Raw genomic sequence first — 25,078 nt, 5'->3', positions numbered from 1 at the left:
TGTCACCGCCACACAGCACTGCCCTCCACTCATCAAGATTCACGGCGCGGCCCTCGATAACGTGGACCATTTCCCATATTTCGGGAGCCTCTTATCAACAAAGGCAGACATTGATGTGGCGATTCAACATCGCCTCCAGTGTACCAGTGCGGCCTTCAGCCGTCTGACGAAAAGAGTGTTTGAAGACCAGGCGCTCAAATCTACCACCAAGCTCATGGTCGACAGGGCTGTAGTAATACCTGCCCTCCTGTATGGATCTGAGGCATGGACAATGTATAGAAGGTGTCATGTATTCAACCAGCATTGTAACCCATGTATAATCTGACCTAAGTTGTACACTGTGAGAACAATGAGCACTAGGTGGTGAACTTGTGGGAGACACTCCTAACCTGGACCTTCAGAGATAAAAGGGGAAGCTCCACCCACTTCCATCACTTGAGTGCTATGGAATAAAGGACAGGTCACAGACTGATCTTCTCTCAAGCATGGGCCTCGTGTGCATTATACTGTATAGTAAAGATATATCAATGGCGATGAGAAACTGGGATTGAAACTACGCGAGCATGGCCACGAGCAGAACAGACGAGAGGTACTGTGTTAAGGAATGGTTGGGACAGAGATTCAACATTGTTAAAGCAGCACACAGTTCTCCAGGCAGACAAGGGCAATCGGGCATGCCCCAAAAATGTAGTCGAACCCAGAGGGGGAGTTCGACAGAGACAATGGCAAGCTGAACGGCGATTCACGCCATTGCAAGGAACAATGCGGCCAGTAATGGGGCCATCAACATCTGTTAATGGCGCACTCAAGGACAATAACAGGGGCAGTCAGGGACGATCGACTGGCAAGGGATCTTTTGTTTCAAACAGCAGCTCATGTTGGAGGCGTGAAGGCACACACTCAGCCGGAGTTTGCAGAGATGAGCAAAATACCTGCAGAAATTGCAGAAATGAACGCTGGGGAAAATCGCTGGAAGCTGAAGTTCAGCGAGTTCATGTGGAGCACGTATACAGTTCATACACCAGGACGCCACCGATAATGATGAAAGTGCTCCTCAATGGCATCCCAGTATCAATGGAGCTAGACACGGGGGCCAGCCAGTTTGAAAAGTTGTGGCCGTCCAAGGCCAGGAGGTCAAAATTATCGCCGATTGACGCACAGCTACGGACATACACAAAGGAGATCATTCCGGTGCTAGGCAGCACCACGGTAGTCGTGACCCACAAAGATTCGGAGAACAGACTGCCACTCTGGATTGTCCCGGGGATGGTCCCGCACTACTGGGGAGGAGTTGGCTTGCTGTCATGAATAGGAAATGGGGCGATGTCAATGCAATTTCCTCTGTGGAGCGAGTATCATGCTCACAGATCCTGGACAAATTTGACTCATTATTTCAACCCGGCATTGGCACTTTCATGGGGGCCAAGGTAGTGATTCACATAAACCCGGACGCCAGGCCAGTACATCACAAGGCCAGAGCGGTGCTGTACGTGATGCGGGAAAAGATAGAAGGCGAATTGGACCGCCTGCTGAGGGAAGGCATTATCTCGCCAGTCGAATTAAGTGACTAGGCGAGCCCGATCGTGCCGGTGCTCAAGGCGGATGGGTCGGTCAGGATATGTGGTGATTACAAGGCCACCATCAATCGGGTGTCACTCCAAGACCAGTGCCCGCTACCGAGAGCGGAGGACCTCTTTGCGACGCTATCCGGTGGCAAACTTTTTTCAAAATTGGACCTGACCTCAGCTTACATGACCCAGGAGCTGGCGAGTGAGTCGAAGAAGCTGACCACCATCACGACACACAAGGGGTTGTTTGAGTACAACAGATGTCCGTTCAGGATTCGCTCGGCCGCCGCGATCTTCCAACGAAATATGGAAAGCCTCCTCAAGTCGACTCCAGGGACGGTGGTTTTTCAGCACGACATCTTCATCACGGGTTACGATACTGAAGAACACCTCCACAACCTGGAGGAGGTGCTACGCAGACTGGACCGGGTAGGGCTGCGACTGAAAAAGGCGAAGTGCGTCTTCCTAGCTCCAGAGGTAGAATTCCTGGGGATGAGGGTAGCAGCAGACGGGATCAACCCTACTGCGTCCAAGATGGAAGCGATCCAGAGAGCACCCAGACCCTGTAACACGACGGAACTGTGTTCGTTCCTGGGGCTCCTGAACTATTTTGGTAACTTTCTTCCCAAATTGAGTACGCTGCTAGAGCTGCTACACGTGCTCCTACGCAAAGGTCACGAATGGGTCTGCGGGGACAGCCAGGAAAGGGCTTTTAATAGAGCACGCAATTTGTTATGTTCCAACAATCTGTTAACGCTATATGATCCATGTAAGAAACTTGTGTTAACATGCGATGCGTCGTCCTATGGTGTCGGGTGTGTGTTGCAGCATGTCAAATGCCAAGGGTCAGTTACAGCCGGTAGCTTATGCCTCCAGAAGTCTGTCCCAGGCAGAAAGGGGCTACGGGATGGTAGAAAAGGAGGCGCTCGCATGTGTACATGCGGCAAAGAAAATGCACCAGTACCTGTTTGGCAGGAAATTTGAGTTAGCCGCCTATGACTATACAATTCGGCACAGACCGGGCACCGAAAACTGCGCCGATGCACTCAGCAGGCTCCCACTAGCCACCACTGAGGGGGCTACCGAGCATGCTGCTGAGATGGTTATGGCTGTTGAAGCTTTCGGAAGCGAAGGCTCACCCATGACAGCCCGTCAGATTAAAGTCTGGACAAATAGAGACCCGCTATTGTCTCTAGTCAAGAAATGTGTCCTGAATGGGGACTGGGCAACCACATACAGGACATGCCCAAAGGAATTTAAACCATTTCACAGGCGCAGGGATGAACTCTCGATTCAGGCCGATTGCCTACTGTGGGAAAACCGCGAAGTCATGCCCCAGATGGGCAGAGAGGTGTTCATCAGAGAACTCCACAATGAGCACCCGAGCATTGTCACGATGAAGGCAATTGCCAGGTCACACGTTTGGTGGCTAGGGATAGACGCAGATCTGGAAATTTGTGTTCGCAGGTGCAACACGTGTGCCCAGCTGGGCAATGCTCCCAGGGAAGCCCCCCTTAGCCCCTGGCCATGGCCCGCCAAGTCTTGGTCACGCATCCATGTGGACTACGCAGGTCCTTTCATGGGAAAAGTGTTTTTGGTTGTAGTTGACGCCTACTCCAAATGGATCGAATGTGGCATTTTAAATTCAAACACATCCTCTGCCATGGTAGAATGTCTACGGGCAATGTTCGCCGCCCATGGTCTACCGGACGTCTTGGTCAGCGACAATGATCCGTGCTTCACAAGCACTGAATTCCAGGACTTCATGGCAGGCAATGGAATTAACCATGTCAGAACGGCACCGTTCAAGCCAGCCTCAAACGGCCAGGCAGAACGAGCAGTGCAGATAATCAAACAGTGGATGCTCAGAATCCAAGGGGGTTCCCTATAATGCCGCTTATCACGCCTCCTGTTGGCCTACAGATCCCGACCACACTCGCTCACAGAGGTTCCACCCACAGAGCTGCTAATGAAAAGGACGCTCAAAACCCGGTTATCCCTTATACACCCCACCATGAAAGAAATTGTCGAGAGCAGGCGCCAGTCACAATATGACTACCATGACAGAATGCGAGGGCGCGATGTATTGATGTAAATGACCCTGTTTTTGTCCTCAACTACGCTGCAGGGCTCAAATAGCTCGCAGGCACTGTGGTTGCCAAAGAGGGAAATAGGATTCTGATAGTTAAACTTACCAATGGACAAATCTGCCGCAAACATGTGGATTAAACAAAAAGGAGGTTCAGCAACCCCATAGAAGAAGCAGAGGAAGAACACGATATAGAGTTCACTCCTCCACAGGTGACCGAACACAGGAACCAAAGGGAGGAGAGCCCAGTCACTGTGGGCAGTCCGGACAGGCCTGAGGCACCGCAAACAGCAGACACTCAGGCCAGCGCCCAACAACCGGAGCCCCAACTCAGGCGCTCTACAAGGGAGCGTAAACCACCAGAGAGACTCAACCTGTGATCCCAATAAGACTTTGGGGGGGGGGGAAGGTGATGTCATGTATTCAACCAGCATTGTAACCCATGTATAATCTGACCTAAGTTGTACACTGTGAGAACAATGACCACTAGGTGGTGAACTTGTGGGAGACACTCCCAACCTGGACCTTCAGAGATAAAAGGGGAAGCTGCACCCACTTCCATCACTTGAGTGCTATGGAATAAAGGACAGGTCAGAGACTGATCTTCTCTCAAGCATGGGCCTCGTGTGCATTTATACTGTATAGTAAGGATGTATCAGAAGGCACCTCAAGTCGCTGGAGATATATCACCAATGATGTCTCTGCAAGATCCTGCAAATCTCCTGGGAGGACAGGTGCACCAACATCAGTGTCCTCGACCAGGATAACATCCCCAGCATTGAAGCACTGACCACACTCGATCACCTTCGCTGGGCAGGCCACATAGTTCGCATGCCAGATATGAGACTCCCTGAGCAAATGCTTTATGCGGAGCTCCTGCGTGGTAAATGAGCCAAAGGAGGACAGCGGAAACGTTATAAGGACACCCTCAAAGCCTCCCTGGTAAAGTGCGACATCACCACTGACACCTGGGAGACCCTGGCCGAAGACCGCCCGAGGTGCAGAAAGTGCATCTGGGAGGGCGTTGAGCTCTTCCAGTCTTAACGCAAAGAGTGTGAAGAGGCCAAGCGCAGGCAGCAGAAGGAGCACGCGGCAAACCAGCCCCACTGATCCCTTCCCTCGACGAATGTCTGTCCCACCTGTAACAGGGTCTGTGGCTCTCATATCGGACTGTTCAGCTATCAAAGAACTCACTTAGGGAGTGGAAGCAAGTCTTCCTCGATTCCGAGGGACTGCCTATGATGATGATGTTTTCCTGGCACCAGAAATCGAATTTTTGGAGAGAAAGATTGCAGCAGACAGCATCAGGCCCACGGACTCACAGACAGAGGCCATCAAGAATACACCCAGACCACAGAACGTAATGGAGCTGTATTTGTTCCTCAACTATTTCGGTAACTTTCTACCCGGGTTGAGCATGTTGTTAGTGATACGTATGCTTATCACTATATTAACTCACACGTGGCCCATGCTGGAGCTGATCACCTTGTGACCTTTAGGTTTAATGTAAACTCCAAAAGTGAACACTGCAGGGGGGAGCCTGCTTTATATAGGGAGGCAGCACGAGGTGCAATGCTGTGTGCCTCCCGGGCTTTCCCCATCTGTTGGCTATTACATGTAATTATATGGTGCAGAGCATGGTACAGAGTATGGCTGCAAATACATCCCAACACTTCCCCCCCAAGTCTTAGATGCGGTTTACAGGTCAAGCCTAACCGGGGGTCTGCGCTCTCTAGTTGAGCGTCTGAGTAGGCGGCCTGACCGGAGTGTCGCTGCCTTGCGGTGCTGCGGCTCTGGTCGGACTGTCCGGTGTGATGGGTTCTGTCTCTCGGTGAACTGCCGGTTCTGTTGCTTGTAGTTGGAAGTCTATGTCACTGTAATCATCCCGCGGTTCTGGATCATCGGTGAACCTCATTTTGGTTTGATCGATGTGCTTCTTGCAGGTTTGGCCATTAGTGAGTCTTACCACGAATACCCTACTCCCCTCTTTAGCTACGACAGTGTCTGCGAGCCACTTGGGGCCCATACCAAAGTTCAGCACGAAAACAGGGTCATCGACATTGATGCAATGCGTTACAGAGTTACGGTCATGATATGTACATTGCTTAAGACGCCGGTTTTCGACAATCTCACTTAAAACTGGGTGCACGAGGGACAACCTTGTTTTGAGGGTCCTCTTCATGAGGAATTTGGCGGGCAGAACCCGTGTGAGTGAGTGGGGCCTTTTCCGATATGCAAGCAGTGCGTGAGACAGATGGGTCTGCAAGGGGCCTTCCGTCACTCGCTGCATGCCCTGCTTTATGATCTGTACTGCCCGTTCAGCTTGGCCATTGGAGGCTGGTTTGAATGGGGCCGACCTAACGTGCTTTATGCCGTTACAGCACATAAATTCGCGAAATTCGGAACGCGTAAAGCATGGTCCATTGTCACTAACAAGGACGTCGGGCAGGCCATGGGTGGCGATCGTTGTCCGAAGGCTCTCTATTGTGGCGGTGGATGTGCTGGACAACATTATAACACATTCAATCCATTTCGAATAAGCATCAATTACAACTAGGAACATTTTTCCTAGAAAGGGATCCATGTAGTCTACGTGGATGCAGGACCAGGGTTTGGAGGGCCAGGACCACAGGCTCAGGGGGGCTTCCCTGGGTGCGTTGCTGAGTTGCGCACACGTGTTGCACCGGAGTACGCACGACTCTAAGTCTGTGTCGATGCCGGGCCACCACACGTGCAATCTCGCAATGGCTTTCATCATTAAGATGCCGGGGTGTGTGCTATGGAGATCCTTGACAAATAAATCTCTGCCCTTCTTGGGCAGGACTACGCGATTTCCAACAAAATGCAGTCAGCCTGGACGGATAGCTCGTCCTTGCGCCAGTGAAACGGCTTAAAATCGCCATGCATCTCTCCATATGTGGTTGCCCAGTTTCCACTTTATACACAGTTTTTCACCTGGGACAGCAGTGGGTCTTGGCTGGTCCAGATTCTTATCTGGTGCGCCGTGACTGGTGACCCTTCGCCCTCAAAGGCTCCATGGCCTTGACCAGTTCCGCAGGCTGCTCCGCTTCACCCTCGGTGACGAGCGGGAGCCTGCTGAGCATATCTGCGCAGTTATCGGTGCCTGGTCTGTGGCGGATCGTGTAGTTGTAAGCGGACAGCGTTAAAGCCCACCTCTGAATGCGAGCTGAGGCATTGGTATTAATGCCTTTGCTCTCAGAGAATAACGACGTGAGCGGCTTGTGGTCAGTTTCTAGTTCGAACCGCCAGCCAAATAGATACCGCTGTATCTTTTTTACCGCGTACACACAAGCTAGGGCCTCCTTTTTGATCATGCTGTACCCCTTTTCGGCCTTGGAAAGGCTGCGGGACACATATGCTACAGGTTGGAGCTTACCGACACATTCACTTGCTGAAGCACACACCCGATCCCATAGGATGACGCATCACACGCCAAAACAAGATGCCTACAGGGATCATACAGCGGCAGTAGTTTGTTTGAGCACAATAAGTTTCTGGCCTTCTCAAAGGCAGTTTCTTGATTTTTACCCCAGACCCAGTCATCACCCTTATGGAGCAGTACATGTAATGGTTCAAGCAATGTGCTCAGCCCAGGCAGAAAGTTACCAAAGTAGTTCAGTAGTCCAAGGAACGAGCGCAGCTCCGTCGTGTTGTGTGGTCTCGGGGTCTTCTGGATCACCTCCGTCTTGGAGTCTGAGGGTCTGATGCCATCTGCTGCGATTCTCCTTCCCAAGAATTCCACCTCTGGTGCCAAGAAAGATGCATTTGGTTTGTTTCAACCTTAAACCTACTCGATTTAGTCGGCGTAGCACCTCTTCCAGGTTATGGAGGTGTTCATCGGTGTCAAGATGCTGTCTTGGAAGACAACCGTTCCCGGGACAGGTTTCAGCAGGCTCTCCATGTTTCGCTGGAAGATCACAGCCGCTGAACGGATCCCAAAGGGGCACCAGTTGTATACGAACAGCCCCGTATGTGTGTTTATGCACGTCAGCTTCTTGGACAATTCCGCCAGCTCCTGGGTCATGTACGCCGAGGTGAGGTCCAGTTTCGAAAATAGCTTTCCGTCCGACAGGGTGGCGAACAAATCCTCCGCCTTGGGTAGCGGGTACTGGTCCTGTAACGATACTCGGTTTATGGTTACTTTATAATCTCCACAGATTCTAATTATCCCATCACTTTTAAGAATGGGGATAATGGGACTGGCCCAGTCATTAAATTCCACTGGCGATATGATGCCTTCGTGCTGAAGCCGATCTAGCTCGATTTCTACGTTCTCCCGATCATGTAAGGGACCACTCTGGCCTTGTGGTGAACGGGTCTCGCGTTTGGGCGGAGATGAATTGTCACCTTGGCCCCTGTGAAGCTGCCGATGTCAAGCTGGAACAGTTATGGAAACTTGTCTCAGACCTGCGCACACGTGGCTTTCTCCATCAACGATAATGCTTTTACATCGCCCCATTTCCAATTAAAATTCCGTAGCCAGCTTCTGCCAAGCAGCGTGGGCTCGTTACCGGGGCAATCCATAGTGGCAATTTATGCACAGAACCATCATACAGCACCTGAACCATTGCACTTCCGAGGACCTGGATAATCTCTTTAGTTTAGGTACGCAGCATCACATCGATCAGGCTCAGCTTGGGCCTGTGTGCCTTGTTTGCCCATAACTTCTCGAAGGCCTTCTGGCTCATGATCAATTGGCTCGCACCCATGTCCAGTTCCATCGGTACCGGTATGCCGTTTAGTTTAACGTTTATCATAATCGGGGGACACTTGTTGGTAAAGGTGTGCACTTCATGCACGTGCACCCCATGTACCTGTTCCTCCTCGGTCATCTCTGCGCAATCCTCAGGATCTATGCTTGACCTCCCATCCTCCGCTACGTATCAAGTTGTAGCACGTTTACACATTCGTTGGAGGTGCCCCATCATTGAGCAATTCCTGCAGACATATTGTTTGAACCTGCACTGGTTTGCTCGATGAGTCCCTCCACAGCGCCAACAGCTTGCTGATGGACTTGCATTCACAGGTACTGATCTCTTCGCATTAGTCCATTGTTGTGGTGAGTGAGTCATCTCAGGTCGAGCAGTGGTCGCATTAGCCCAGCTGGGGGCACTTCTCCTGTCTGCCAATGAAATTAGCTTAGTCACTGTGTTTGGCCCCGGGTGATTCCGAAGTTGTGAGTAGAGTAGCTTTGTTTCTTCCTCTCTGACCATGTATGCCTGAGCAATTAGGGTGGCTTTGGCTGGGTCCAAGTCTTCCTCCGCTAGCAATTTATGGAAAATCCCTTCATGCCCGATTCCCAAAACAAAGAAATTTCTTAACATTTCTTCAAGAACTGTCCCGAATTTGCATGGCCCAGCAAGACGCTTTAGCTCAGCGATGAACGCTGCCACGTCTTGATCTACTCCGCACCGGTGGGTGTAGCAATGGTACCTCGCCATGAGCGCATTGCATTTCGGCTTTAGGTGATTTTGAACTAGCTCGCACAGTTCTTCGTAACTTTTCTCAGCGGGTTTCGTCGGGGCCAGTAGGTCCTTGATCAGTGCGCATGTCCGTGATCCGCACACCGTGAAGAGGACCACCCTGCGTTTGCTGGCATTCGCGGCTCCCTCTAAGTTTTTCGCGACAAAGCGAACCAGCCAGTCAATGAAGTCATCCCAATCTTCCCCGACACAATATCGCTCGATGTAGTCAACGGTGGCCATAGCTGTGTGTTAGTATCCTATTCTCGTCGCCAGTTGATACGTAAGCGTATCACTATAATAAATCACACATGGCCCATGCTGGAGCTGATCACCTTGTGACCTTCAGGTTTAATGTAAACTTCAAAAGTGAACACTGCAGAGGGAGCCTGCTTTATATAGGGAGGCAGCATGAGGTGTAGTAATGTGTGCCTCCCGGGCTTTCCCCATCTGTTGGCTATTACATGTAATTACATGGTACAATGCATGATACAGAGTATGGCTGCAAATATATCACAGTTAGAGCCTTTGCACATGTTTCTACATAAGGGTGATGAATGGGTTTGGGGCAAATCTCAAGACACATCCTTTGAGAAGGCCAGGAACCTGCTATGATCAAATAAGTTACTTGTACACTATGACCCATGTAAACATTTAGTGCTAACTTGTGACGCCTCATTGTATGGGGTCGGCTGTGTGTTACAGCAAGCCAATGTATCGGGCAACCTCCAACCGGTTGCATATGCGTCTAGAAGTCTGTCTAAGGCTGAGAGAGCCTATAGTATGGTCGAGAAAGAGGCGTTAGCATGTGTATATGAGGTTAAGAAAATGCACCAATACCTATTTGGACTTCGGTTTGAGCTTGAAACTGACCACAGGCCGCTCATTTCGCTGTTTTCAGAGAGCAAAGGTATAAATATCAATGCTTTGTCCACATCCAAAGATGGGCACTAACATTATCCACTTATGACTACGTTATCCGCCACAGACCAGGCACTGAAAACTGTGCCGATGTTCTCAGCCGGCTACCATTACCCACCACTGGGTTTAAAATGGCGCAGCCCGCAGACTTGTGACTGGTCATAGATGCTTTTGAGAGTGACGGGTCACCTATCACAGCTCGCCAGATCAGGACCTGGACCAGCCAGGATCCTGTGCTATCATTAGTAAAGAGTTGCGTCCTAACTGGGAACTGGTCGGCTGTTCCCGGGGAAATGCAAAATGAAATTAAGCCATTTCACCGACGCAAAGGTGAAATGTCCATCCAGTCGGATTGTCTCTTATGGGGTAATCGCATGGTTTTGCCAAAAAAAGGCAGGGAAATGTTTATACGCGACCAACACAGTACCCACCCAGGCATTGTCATGATGAAGGCTATTGTCAGGTCGCATGTTTGGTGGCCCGGTATTGACTCGGACTTGGAGTCATGCGTGCATCCGTGCAACACTTGCTCGCAACTGCGCAATGCACCAAGGGAGGCTCCACTGAGTCTGTGCTCATGACCCTCCAAACCGTGGTCCAGGTTCCACGTAGATTTTGCTGGCCCCTTTCTAGGAAAGATGTTTTTAGTAGTTGTGGACGCTTACTCCAAATGGATTGAATGCGTGATCATGTCATCCAACACGTCCACAATCACCATTGAAATCCTCCGGGCCATGTTCGGCACTCATGGCTTGCCCGACAGTGGACCATGTTTCACCAGCTCGCAATTCAACGAGCTCATGACCTGCAATGGCATCAAGCATGTCAGGCCTGCCCCGTTTAAACCCACAACCAATGGTCAAGCAGAATGGGTAGTCAAAACTATCAAGCAGAGCTTGAAACGCGTGACGGACGGCTCCCTGCAGACCGGGTTATCTCGGATCCTGTTCAGCTACTGCACGCGACCCCACTCACTTACTGGTGTTCCCCCCGCAGAATTGTTAATTGAGAGCACTCAAAACCAGGCTCTCCTTAGTCCACCCGGATCTCAATGATCACGTAGAAACCCAGCGTCGCCGGCATAACGTGTACCACGATCGCGCGGCTGTATCGCGTGACATTGAGTTTAATGACCCTGTGTTTGTTCTTAATTATGGTCATGGTCCCAATGGATTGCTGGCACTGTTTTAGCCAAGGAAGGGAATAGAGTGTTTGTTGTCAAACTTCTGAATGGACAAACGTGCAGAAAGCATTTGGATCAGACCAAACTCCGATTCACTGACAACCAAGAACAGTTTGAAGAGGACATTACCATCATTGATCTACCAACACACACCCAACCAGCAATCGACCTCGCGGTCAACCACGAAGATGAACCCACCATGCCCGACAGTCCGATCAGACCAGCCACACTGCAGTGCAGCAATGATCCGACCAACTCACCCATGCCATGACTTCAACTCAGGCGATCAACCCGAGAACGTAGAGTCCCGGATCGCCTCAACTTGTAAATAACTTGTATTTAAGACTTTGGGGGGAGTGTTGCTATATATGTAAACTTTACTAGTGTATAAGACTTGCCACCAGGAGGCGCACCTGTGGGAGACCCAAGGGTCACCTGCACACCCCGGGCAAGCAGATATAAAAGACAGTCCACCATGCCGCTTCCTCACTCTGGAGTTACATTAAAGAGACCAAGGTCACAACAGTTTGAGCTTACAATATACAGTCTTGTGGCATTATTCTGAACATAACAGTCATCTCCCTTGGTCTGCAGCATGACAAAGAGATGGAGCAGAGGCAGCGAAGAAGAAGACCTGCTGCTCGCAGAGGGGGAGAAGGGCTCTCAACAGGAGGCCTTACCCACCTAATGTCTTCCGAGAGCAATTCTCTTAACTCAGCCTGAGGCAGAAGCAGTGTGTGAAGCACCTGCGATTTACGAAGGAGATGCTCACAGAACTCTGCCACCTCTTGCAACCAGATCTGCAGCCTCACTCCAGGGCAAGGACAGCACTGCCAGTGGTTGTGAAGGTGACCAGGGCCCTGAATTTCCTCATGTCGGGATCATTCCAGGCTAGAGCAGGCAACATCTGTAACATCTTCCAGTTTGCCATCCACTGTGACATAAGAGAGATGATAGATGCTGTTTATGCCAAGAGAGGGGAGTTTATTGTCTTCTTTCTGACCAGAAAGAAGCATACCTGACTTTACCAGGGTAGCGGATATCCGCATAGTATAGGGTGCCATTGACTGCAAGCACATGGCTTTGTGGGTGCCATGTCTAAATGCTGATATGTACCGCAACCCCAAAGGTTAGCACTCGTTGAATGTGCAGTTTTGATGCTCAGCACATCATGATGGTGAATGCTCAGTATCCTGGCAGCAGTCATGATGATTTTATATTCTGCTTCCCTCAGTTTTTGAGCCACCACAACAAAACAGAGGGTGGCTACTGGATGACAAGGGCTATCCCGTGACCACCTGGCTCATGACTCCGCTCCGCAACCCAACCACACGTGAGCAGCATGCGTACAATGAGAGTCATGCTGCCACATGGAATCTGATAGAGCAGACCATTGGAGTCCTTAAACAACACTTCCGCTGCCTGGACCGCTCTGGAGGAGCACTACAGAACTCATCAGAGCGGGTCTCAAGATTCGTCGTGATCTGCTGCATGCTCCACAACCTCACCATCATGAGGGCACAGCCCTTGCCACCAGGCATACGGCGACCAACTGAGGAGGAGGAGGAGGAAGCGAAAGGGAGTAAGCAACACAGGCAGCCCCTATCTGCCTGGGCTGTCCATGATCAACTCATCCAACTGTGGTACAAGTGAACACAACCCCAAATCCCCATTCAACAATATTCCCACACCTTACCGTCCCTCTGTTACTGACCATCGCAGCGTCCCCTTGGTCACAATGCTGAAATAAAAGCCACCACAAAAGAAACATTCCAATCCAACTTTATCCATCAATCCATCCAATATAACAATATATAGGGTTGTGGTGAGGGGAGGGGGGAAGCCAGAGGTGCATGCTTATACCATGTGCAACCTGCAGATCAGAAGAGATTGTGGGATGAGGGGAAAGTGAGGTGTGAGAAGGAGGATTACATATGAGGATACCGTCATCTTGTATTCTTTCAGCCCGGCCGGTAACCACAGGCTAGTACCGTCTCCTCCATGAGGGTGAGGTTATGTAGGTGCACCTGTTCCCTGCCGGTTAGGTCCTACTGGCGCCGGTTGTGAGCCACCTTTTCCTGCAAGAGAAAGGGAATTGAGTCAGTGAGTGTGGTGCAATGTGTTTGGGTGATATGCCTGTCATGGTTGAATAGCTGACAGTATGTTCAAGCTGTGAGATGTGGGTGTGAGACTTGCAGCTGTGGGAAGTGTGCGAGAGTGAGGGGAAGCTATGAATCTGAGATATGAGTAGTGATTGCTAGAGATTGTTGGTAGGTGAATGATAGGGGTGTGATGCATTGAGCAGTCTGTGAGGCTAGAGGTGCAGATGGTGGGATATTGCATTTGAAGATTAATTCACTGACCTTGACCACTCGTGTGAGGTCATTAAACTCTTTGCGGCACTGGATCCAAGTCCTGGGGACAACATGCGACGCAGTGATGGCTTGAGCGATCTCCTCCCACAGTCTTCTGTTGTTTAGCCTTGAAGCTTCCGGCCACCCTGTGGGGGTAGAGGTCCTCACAGCATCTTTGGACCCCCAAGACCAAGGCCCCCAGTGCTGCATCAGAAAATATTCTAGCCCTTTCCCTCGGCTGTTGGGCCATGGCGTTTTCGGACTGATAATGAGATGCTTCTGCAACAAGGCAGCGCCCCTTTAAGAAATGCAGAGAGCCTAGGTCAAACATTATTGACCAGTAGACTGTACCAGATATTAAGAATATAAGAACATAAGAAATAGGAGCAGGAGTAGGCCATATGGCCCCTCGAGCCTGCTCCGCCATTTAATACGATCATGGCTGATCTAATCATGGACTCAGCTCCACTTCCCTGCCCGCTCCCCATAACCTCTTATAGAAACATAGAAACATAGAAAATAGGTGCAGGAATAGGCCATTCGTCCCTTCGAGCCTGCACCGCCATTCAATGAGTTTATGGCTGAACATGCAACCTCAGTACCCCATTCCTGCTTTCTCGCCATACCCCTTGATCCCCCTAGTAGTAAGGACTACATCTAACTCCTTTTTGAATATATTTAGTGAATTGGCCTCAACAACTTTCTGTGGCAGAGAATTCCACAGGTTCACCACTCTCTGGGTGAAGAAGTTTCTCCTCATCTCAGTCCTAAATGGCTTATCCCTTATCCTTAGACTGTGACCCCTGGTTCTGGACTTCCCCAACATTGGGAACATTCTTCCTGCATCTAACCTGTCTAAACCCGTCAGAATTTTAAACGTTTCTGTGAGAACCCCTCTCATTCTTCTGAACTCCAGTGAATACAAGCCCAGTTGATCCAGTCTTTCTTGATATGTCAGTCCCGCCATCCCGGGAATCAGTCTGGTGAACCTCAATAGCAAGAATGTCCTTCCTCAAGTTAGGAGACCAAAACTGTACACAATACTCCCCTTATCCCCTTATCCCCTTATCGTTCTCCCTCTCCTCCTAGAATGCCCTGCAGCCGCTCAGTGACATCCTTGACCCTGGCACCAGGGAGGCAACATACCATGCTGGTGAGCACTAAGCCAATCAGCAGTGTGTATAGCGGTGAGATCAGCGGTGCAATCAAGTAAATGAGCAGGCAGTATGAATTTTGCTGGGCGATGCCCCCGCCCGCTTTTGGGCCTACTCCAATTTCTAGGCCGCTATCTTTCTAATCTGCTGTAGACACTATGAGTAGTGAATCAGATTTGAAGATTGGATACTAGATTTTCATATCACTCAAGTATTTACATCAAGTATGTGATCTTGTTTTATTAATGGGTAACATTTTAATAATCATTGTGATGTCCTTTGTTTTAGACCAAAGCACAAATGGACAAGCTCCAGAAAACCGTCTCATCGGAAGGAAGATTTAAAAATCTAAGAGAAACACTGAAAAAGTTAGTTTTGTTTTAAGATGCCTACATCGGTATAATAAATGATAACAATCCCTGTGCTTGTGTTTGGGGACGACACCAAATTGGGGGGGATAGCCAATACTGAGGAGGACGGCAACAAATTACAAGAAGACATTAATAAACTTGCAGATGGGCGTATATTCAGCAAATGAAATTCAACACAGATAAATGTGAGGTATTACATTTTGGTAGGAAAAATAGGAAGGTCACATATAACTTGGAAAAGAAGAATCTAAATGGGGTAGAGGAGCAGAGGGATCTCGGAGTACAAATCACTCAATGTATCGACACACATTAACAAGGCCATAAAAAAGCAAACCAAGCACTCGGGTTTATTTCTAGAGGGTTAGAATTGAAAAGTAGTGAAGTTATGCTAAATTTGTATCATACATTGTTAGATCACACTTGGAGTACTGCGTACAGTTCTGGTAGCCATATTCTAAAAAGGAATATAGAGGCACTGGAGAGGGTGCAGAGAAGATTTACAAGGATGATGCCAGAAATGCGAGGGTATATCTATCAGGAAAGGATAAACAGCCTGGGTCTCTTTTCTCTTGAAAAGAGAAGGCTGAGGGATGACCTAATAAACATTTTTAAAATCAGGAAAAGTTTTGATAGAGTAGATGCAGAGATGGTGGGCCCAAGTTTCCACAAGAAAAAAAACCGGCGCCCCTCCGAGCTGGGCGCCCGTTTTTCGCACCTAAAACGGCGCCTAAAAAAATCCTCGGTATTCTCCACCTACTTACAGGTCCTCTGGCCCTCGGCGCAGCCAGCACGAGCTGTGGGGGGGCGGAGCCAGGTCCCGGCGCTGAAAACAGTGCCGGGACCTCTGCACATGCGCGCTACAGTCGGCACGCAAGTGCAGTAGCTCCAGGCGCCGAACTGTGTGGGAGGGGCCCGAAGCACGCAGCCCCTAGCTCTGGCTGAATGGCCTTACTGGGGCTGCGTGAATAAGGCTCCTCCCACGGCCAGCTCCTGCTCCCCGCCCCCGACAAGACCTGACACCCGCTCCCCCCCCCCGCCCCGACCCGACACCCGCTCCCCCCCCCCCCCCGCCGACCAGACACCCGCTCCCCCCCCCGCCGACCAGACACCCGCTCCCCCCCCCCGCCCCGACCCGAGACCCGCTCCCCCCCGCCCTAACACCCGCTCCCCCCCCCCCGCCCCGACCCGACACCCGACACCCGCTCCGCCCCCCCCGCTCTCTCTCTCTCCCTCCCTTCTCTCTCCCTCCCTCCCTCTCTCTCTCTCCCTCTCTCTCTCTCTCCCTCCCTCCCTCCCTCTCCCTCCCTCCCTCCCTCCCGCCCCCTCTCTCTCTCTCTCCCTCCCTCTCTCTCTCTCTCTCCCCCTCCCGCTCAGCGACACGAACGGCTGCAGAATTCTCCCTGGCTGAAGCACTTTCACACAGGTAGGAAGATGGTTTATTTAATCTTTTCTTGGCTTATAAATGTTTATTCAGGTTGGATTTATTTGTATAATATTTGTAGATGTATAAATAAGGATTTATTGTCGAATTTAATGAGTTCCCTTCCCCCCCTCTCCCCCCCACCTCGTTCTGGACGCCTAATTTGTAACCTGCGCCTGATTTTTTAATGTGTAGAACAGGTTTTTTCAGTTCTACAAAAATCTTCACTGGCTCCATTCTACTTTAGTTTGGAGTACGTTTTCACTGTGGAAACTTTCAAATCAGGCGTCAGTGGCCGGACACGCCCCCTTTTGAAGAAAAAATTCTGTTCTAAACTAGAACTGTTCTACCTGACTAGAACTGCAGAAAAAAAAATGTGGAGAATTGCGATTTCTAAAATAGTCCGTTCTCCACCAGTTGCTCCTAAAAAATCAGGCGTGAATCATGTGGAAACTTGGGCCCGGTGTTTCCACTTGTGGTGAAGAGCATAACTAGAGACCATCAATATAAGATAGTCACCAAGAAATCCAATAGGGAATTCAGAAGAAACTTCTTTACCCAAAGAGTGGTGAGAATGTGGAACTTGCTATAACAGGGAGTGGTTGAAGCGAATAGTATCAATGCATTTAAGGGGAGGTTAGATAAGCAAATGAGGGAGAAGGGAATAGAGGGTTATGCTGATAGAGTTAGATAAGGAAAGAAGGGAGATGGCTCGAGTGGAGCATAAACGCCAGTATAGACTGGTTGGGCCGAGTGGCCTATTTCTGTGCTCTATGTAATCCTATGTAATGTTTTGATATTGTCGGTTCTTTGATGTATTTGTTATTTCAGTCCTTAAAAGCTAAGCACTTATAGTCTATTAAGGTTTCTTTAATAAATCAGCTTTCCTCACATTCTGAAATCCAGTAATTAGCTGGCACCATTCCCAACAATAAGTGCATAGAAAGCATTATATTTGCCTACTTGACAATATTTACTCCAAACGTAATTGATTTTGTGAACCACTTTGAAATGTTCCAACAAGGTAATAAAGCACTATACCAACGCAAAAACCTTTTTCGTAAGTGCATACTATGCAGTAACATACAATGCACAAGTTGTGGTAAAGTGAGCCCTCTAAAGGGGCACAGAATTATATAATGTATCTTGGAGTTGCAGAATTCTCCACAAGCTCACTGCCTTATCTCAGCTATGGATGCTGAGAGGAGATGCACTGCAGAGGCCAGTCACTTGCCACAAAGGAGGTCTGGAACATCAGAGCATGAGTTAACTTAGGAGGATTGAGGGTAAGTTGTTCACTTCCAGAGAAAACTCCTTCAGGGATTTGCCTGAGGGCCACTGCTGGCATTGCAGAGGTCCGACATTGAGGTCTGCTTTACTGGTGAGCTGCCGAGGGCATCTGTACCTTGCCAGTCTCATTTAAATGAGGTCAAAGGCCCAATTTCAATCGAGCCTCAGGCCTACCTATTTAGTCGCAGAGATCATTTCCTGTGCCAGCACAATCCAATTTCTACCTCTGCATTCATATAGGCTTATTATGTTGTTGGAACATCTCAAAGCGCTTCACATTTTGTTTGCCATGACTGCTGTTATATAGGCTTTACATATTCTTATTTTTACTACCTCGGAAACTGTGATTTGAAGTGCTGGGTGACACCATATTAATTATAACATGAAAGTGATGATTCTGTGACCTTGCATTGCCAGGAGGGATTGGTGCTCGCGGGCAGTGTATCTCGAGAAATTATGTGCACGGCCCATTATTTTCCATCCATTTAAATGAATGGAGCTGCACTTGTTGCAAGCAGCGCCAGATCCTGAAGTGCACTATTTTGGCCAGGACTTTTAATAGTGACCATCCCTACAACAACAACTTGCATTTATATAGCGCCTTTAACATAGTAAAACATCCTAAGACGCTGCACAGGAGCAGAATCAAACAAAAACTGACATCAAGCCAAAGAATAAGACACCAGGGGGTGAAATTGCCCTGCATGCCAATTGGGGGCAGTAACCAGCTGGGGCCGGGACTTTCTGCGCAAAAGTCCTGCCCCGCTGCTGAATTGGGTTTACCGCCCCATAAAGGAAGTGGAGCGCAACCTCGCACGCTCCACTTCCTTTAGGGGCGGTTCCCGGGATACCACTGGGGCGGTGAGTGAAGCGATACACGGATGCTCCGCGTAGCGCTGACGTGCTTCAACGCCCCTGCCCTTCGCTTACAGGGGAGGGCCACTGTGCACTTGGCAAGGCCTCTGATGGCCTCCACTAGGCCACCAGGGCAGCGTGGGACCGGGCCTGCAGCCCTGCACCCAAAATGGAGTGCCGGGCTGCACAATAGCGGCCCGGAACACGCTAGGGCCGCCATCCTGGAGCTGAGCCAAGAGTCGGCAATCCAAAAAAAGGTGGCGGCGTGGGGTGCTGGCACCCTCCCCTTTAAGTAGCGCCCCAACAGCGGATGTCAGCCAGCTTTGCGACCCACGAAGCTCACGTGACATCCACTCGCCCCAGCCTCGCAGCCCGCAGAGCAATTTCCTCTGCGGGACATTAAGGGGTTAGCACAGGGCGGTGAAGGGTCGCCGTGCACGGATATTACATCATTGCACGGCGGCCTGGAGTGCTAACCAATGGACATGGTGCTGCAGCACCTCCTCAAGGAGGTGCTAACAGGCCACTAAAAAAGGGGCAATTTTGTCCCCAAGGAGAGGTGACAAGGCTGGTTAAAATGTTTCAAAGGTGGAGAGCGAGGCAGAGAGATTTAGGGAGGGAATTCCAGAGCTAAGGGCCATGATAGCTGAAGGCACGGCCACCAATGGTGGGGCAGAAGAAGTTGGGGTTGCACAAGAGGCCAGAAGTGGAGAAACGTAGAGTTCTCGGAGGGTTGTAGGACTGGAGGAGGTTACGCAGATAGGGAGGGGTGAGTCAATGCAATGATTTGAAACATAAGGATGAGAAATTTACATCCAAGGCATTGCTGGACAGAGAGGTCCGTAGGCCAGCGATCACAGGAGTGATGGGCGAATGGAAGTTAGTGTGAGCAAGGATACAGGCAGCAGAGTTTTGGATGAGCTCACGTTTATGATTCTCATTTATTAATGACGACAAGATGCTTTTTCTCTGCTTAGTGTTGTCCAAAAGATTTCAAGGCCTTGTGTTGAATTAAAAATTCCAGTTTGGGGCAGGGAACTCTGCAGGATTGCTCAATGCATAAATGGAACTGAATTTAAAAAAACTTGGAGTAATCCCTGGGCCAAAACTACCTCAGGTCAGTGATGGCATTGGCACCACCATTAGCTTTAGCACTATGTGTTAGGAAGGCGATCAGCTAGGGACCCCTCATTAGATCCCTGTGCAGAGAACCCTGTTGGAAAGTGTTCACCTGTGGATCTCATTTGAGGATAGGTTTGGACTTAGCTATGATACAAATGGTATCATAGCGGAGTCCAAACCTGACGATACTTATGACTGGGTTAACACATGCAAGATTAACCATTTGAGTAATGCAGTTGAAAACTGCTGGCTGTATGGAATCATGAGTTAGTGCCTTCAGGAGAAATGGGGAGAAAAATGTAAAAAGGCGACAGCTTTGGTGGACAGCACTGTTCAAAAACCTGTAACCCAACCTGACATAGTTGCAATAAAAATCCATTGCTTTAATGCTCTTGAAGTTTTTACGTTTTTATTTTATTTTCTCTGTTGATGAGCTGCTACCTCTATATTTATTTTCAAACGCCAAGGTGAAGGTGGGAATGTTGCAAACAGCTTGCTCAGACAGCATTTGACTTATTATACCTGCACTGCAACCTGAATATTAATTAAACATGTGCCTTCGTACAGACATTGAAAATACAATTAAAATACTTGAAGCAACCTAGCATGAGAGCAATCTACTTGTGCACCCATCTTATAAAAATGAGCACCTCTGTCTAATTAGATTGATATATGCATAAATTAATATCCTTTAAATTTTACCTCTTTTCTTTCCTTCACAGTTGTAATCCACCCTGTGTTCCATATCTCGGGATGTATTTGACTGATCTAGCATTTATAGAAGAGGGTACACCGAATTTTACTGAAGAAGGTCTTGTAAACTTTTCCAAAATGAGAATGGTGAGTTCAGTCTATGATATGAGACACTGGCCATTTCACTTTCATAAAAAAGTAACCCAGTGTTTGGAGATGCATAGCAGAGCCAAGATGGGCGACATAACAATTTGCTGATCATTATATTAGCAATGGCACATTAATATATTTGTATGAAATTCCTTTATTCATTAGCTTCACAAAATGGGCAGGGAATTCCAGGAGCCCTGCTCTGCCAATGTATGTGTGGCAAAGTGGAACCACCACCTGCCCTCACCCAAGGCCAGGGACGCATCCAAAATGTGAGGTTATCCACTTTAGTGGTAAAAACAGAGAGACAGACTATTATCTGAATGGTGACAGATTAGGAAAAGGGGAGGTGCAAAGAGACCTGGGTGTCATGGTACATCAGTCATTGAAGGTTGGCATGCAGGTGCAGCAGGCGGTTAAGAAAGCAAATGGCATGTTGGCCTTCATAGCAAGGGGATTTGAGTACAGGGGCAGGGAGGTGTTGCTACAGTTGTACAGGGCATTGGTGAGGCCACACCTGGAGTATTGTGTACAGTTTTGGTCTCCTAACCTGAGGAAGGACATTCTTGCTATTGAGGGAGTGCAGCGAAGGTTCACCAGACTGATTCCCGGGATGGCGGGACTGACCTATCAAGAAAGACTGGATCAACTGGGCTTGTATTCACTGGAGTTCAGAAGAATGAGAGGGGACCTCATAGAAACATATAAAATTCTGACGGGGTTAGACAGGTTAGATGCAGGAAGAATGTTCCCAATGTTGGGGAAGTCCAGAACCAGGGGTCACAGTCTAAGGATAAGGGGTAAGCCATTTAGGACCGAGATGCGGAGGAACTTCTTCACCCAGAGAGTGGTGAACCTGTGGAATTCTCTACCACAGAAAGTTGTTGAGGCCAATTCACTAAATATATTCAAAAAGGAGTTAGATGAGGTCCTTACTGCTAGGGGGATCAAGGGGTATGGCGAGAAAGCAGGAATGGGGTACTGAAGTTGAATGTTCAGCCATGAACTCATTGAATGGCGGTGCAGGCTAGAAGGGCCGAATGGCCTACTCCTGCACCTATTTTCTATGTTTCTCTAACTCTTAGGACAGAGCCATTCACACAGCCAGGGTAGGCTGTCTGGGGACAAAACCAGGGTGCCTGGGGACAGAGCCATTCACATAGCCAGGGTAGGCTGTCTGGGGACAGAGCCATTCACATAGCCAGGGTAGGGTGCCAAGGCCTGCAAGGGTGCATCTGCGTCAGCTATCCTGTCGTGAAACATTTTGCTTTTCAAAGGCGGAAGGGAGACCTCACAAGGCCAAAATGGACTGATGAATTTTTAAAATATTTATTGGCTCCCAGTGGAGCCACCGCATCCATTGTCCATCTATTCAAATACAAGCGCCGTAAATATATATGTGACAATCATACAGGAATTTCCCTGCTCATCATCACAGGAAAAATCCTTGCTATGATTATCCTAAATCATTACATTAAGCATCTCGCTTATAAATTCTTGCCTGATAGTGTGGATTCAGAAAAGGCAGAGATGCTACTGATGTGGTCTTTACCACCAGACATCGTCATGAAAAGTATTGAGAATAAAACTTGGACATTTACTGTGTCTCATATATGTTTTATCACTCTTGAAAGTTCACTTTGTGTAAACAGAGAAAGATTTTGCTGGTGTATATTATAACATTATTTGCAAATATTGATTTGTGGACTTCACAATACAAATGTATATTCTATTTTTGCTTTCCTTGATTAAAAAAAATTGCAACTGATAACTGAATTCTTTTTCCTAGATATCGCATATTATCAGGGAGATACGACAGTTCCAACAAACACCATACAGAATAGATCATCAACCAAAGGTAACTTTGTGTGCATTGTTCTGTATTAAGTTTCATTTGCAATTTTGTGGCCAAATTGGATTCATTTGGATTCCAGATGATTCAAATGCCAGCTTCAGAGAAGCAAATTTAGACTAGAATTCAGTTTTGGACTGTTTGTGTTGTATCTGAAACCAAACTTCAGAGGCTAATTCCTAGCTTGCATGCAACCCTGTTAACAATTTTTTAAATAGCCTTGTGTTGTGGTGTACAGTCACAAGACATGGCTCGAGTTGCCAGTTTTAGACAGGATTCTGAAAAACAACTAGTGGCTTCTTCACAAAAGGGGCAGGCAAATCAGAGGACGCATCACCTCAGAACGCCCGCATTTCATCCTCGAGTGGCTGATTGTACAGCAGTGTCAATTTGCATGTGTAGGCGGGAACATATTGGAGTGAGGTTTATGATTTAGTGCATTGTATCTATTGGACTGCAGCTGATGGTCCTCCTCCAGCATCAAGCCACCTACTTGAATAGGGCTTGATGCAGGTTGAACAGCTGATCAGAGTGTGATTTGATTGCTGCATTCTCAGATTTTCACCTTTGTAGATGCAAATTTGGCAGAAAAACCTGAGAAGTGCCCACTGATCTGAGTACTGGTGAGTTGGACTTAACCTACTCTTTTAAAGACCAGCACCAACCCACATTCTGAGGGCTTTGTTATCTGACAGTACTATTACTAATAGAAGACTAATACGGCAGGCTATAGGATGAAAAAGTGCTGCAGAAACGTGTGTGTGAACTGAGAAATATGACAAAGTGAATGTGGGAAGTCTTCATGTGGACCAAAATCCACTCAATAGCAGCAATTTCTCACACCTGACTATACACCTAAAATACTCTTATTATTTATGTCTCAGCACCATCAATCCCCAAGGATATTTCTTCAAGCACTAATCACCTTTAAATTGTTTGTTCAGTTGAATACAATACAGCTACACTACAACTGTTCTTTGAATTACTATTTTTGACATTTACTTCCTTGCTGTTGTAGGTCATTCAATACTTACTTGACAAAACAATTATTATGGATGAAGATACACTGTATGAGCTGTCCTTAAAAATTGAACCCAGACTCCCTGCATGAAAGCCAACATTTTTGTGGCTGCAAAGAGGTGTAGCAGCTTAGTGTAACAACCCAGAGTATACATGTCATGCCCCATGGAGTGTGACTTATCTACCCAGGGAAAATGTGAGCGTGAGTTTTCCTAAAGGAAGGATGGAACCTTACAGGAAGATTGTCTGCCTATCACACATTGGAAGATGGTGAACTTCTGCTTGGGGTGAAAGATTAAGGTCATTCATATCTAGAAAATGTGACTATGAGAAGAAGCTGTTTCTGCAGAATGGAAAAAAAATGAAAAGAAGTCAAAATGAAAGTCATTATTTATAAATTTTAAAAAGCACAAAATGACATTATAATGTGCAGGACAAGTGGCAGGCATTGAGGCAGCTGTGTTCATCTGTAAGCCTGGACATTCAAAGTGAAGCAAATTATTTTCTTCCTAGGAGCTATTTTAGTACCAAGCAGCCTGATTGGTTGTTGGCTAGGCTTTTGCTTATCAGACTTGTCTGGTACAGGGGCATTGTATTACCTGTCAATCTCTGAGGCATGAAAACTTAAGGACTTCCAAAGCCGCTGAAAGGAATTTATTTCTAAATAACATTTCGGAAGAACGCAGTGTTGAGTATTACACAGCAAAGCATGAGTGATGGAGAAATGCCATTCCAGTTCTTAGAGGATTAAGGAAATGAGCTCCAGACTTGAGCTGAAGAGGTTCAGATATCAATGTGAAGGTAGTTCACAATTCTAATGGCATTAGCTTAAAAAACATCTGCAGAATGTAACATCGCAGCTTTGTTGCATACATGGAACCATTCTTGAAATTACAGGTAATACTAAAATAGTGATTTGAGGGTATCACTGCTTGTCTATACTTTAAAAGGCCTGAGTTTCGTATGCTGTAACGTATTCTAGAATGTTCCTTAATAACTTTCTAAGTGGAATGTTGAATGTTGTTAATGTATGCTAATATTTAATCACCTCATGTTTGAGCTGTGCAAAGCATTGTGTTGTACTGCTTGTTTATGCTTTCCTATGTCTAAAACCCTACAAATTCTCCAGAAACTTAAATTCAAAGTTGCCGCAGACTGTGGGCAGGTATATGTGAATAATAAACTACTGACTATTTTAATAATATTTCAAAACATGTTCCTGAAATCATTATTATTATTTGATATTCATGAAAATAATTTTTCCAAGAATTTGAAAAGCGATTAGTCCTCAGTGTTAAAGATTTTGCTCAAGGTTGACTCCTAAAAATCAGATTTCAAAAGACAAGATTTTAAAAATAAATTGATTCGATGAACAAAGAGTGACACTGACTTTTCTCCACAATCTTCACACATTAGTGATCCTGTTATATTGAGGCTTATTATTGTAGCATTTTAATACGGCCTCTGTAGTTAAAACTGGCTATGGTCTGTAGAAAATATTTCACTGTATCTATGTCAGACTGTCAAATCTAAACCAACTGTTTCTGAGACTT

The 25,078-nt window shown here is 47.8% G+C and overlaps 1 protein-coding gene across 1 annotated transcript in view; it reads left to right on the top strand.

Annotated features, from left to right (window-relative positions):
- Positions 1 to 24,703, top strand: part of rasgrf2b (Ras protein-specific guanine nucleotide-releasing factor 2b) — a 404,619-nt gene extending 379,916 nt beyond the window's left edge. The window contains exons 24-27 of the mRNA XM_070867471.1: positions 15,041 to 15,120; positions 20,533 to 20,650; positions 22,443 to 22,511; positions 23,524 to 24,703. Coding sequence (XP_070723572.1) covers positions 15,041 to 15,120; positions 20,533 to 20,650; positions 22,443 to 22,511; positions 23,524 to 23,616 — 360 coding nt within the window. The 3' untranslated portion in view covers positions 23,617 to 24,703. The remainder of the gene's footprint in view (positions 1 to 15,040; positions 15,121 to 20,532; positions 20,651 to 22,442; positions 22,512 to 23,523) is intronic.
- Positions 24,704 to 25,078: the final 375 nt, after the last annotated feature.

Source organism: Pristiophorus japonicus, chromosome 1, assembly GCF_044704955.1.
Source record: "Pristiophorus japonicus isolate sPriJap1 chromosome 1, sPriJap1.hap1, whole genome shotgun sequence".
Lineage (NCBI taxonomy): Eukaryota > Metazoa > Chordata > Chondrichthyes > Pristiophoridae > Pristiophorus > Pristiophorus japonicus.
The sequence above is the reverse complement of the archived record's forward strand: the minus strand, read 5'-3'. Positions and strand labels throughout refer to the sequence as shown.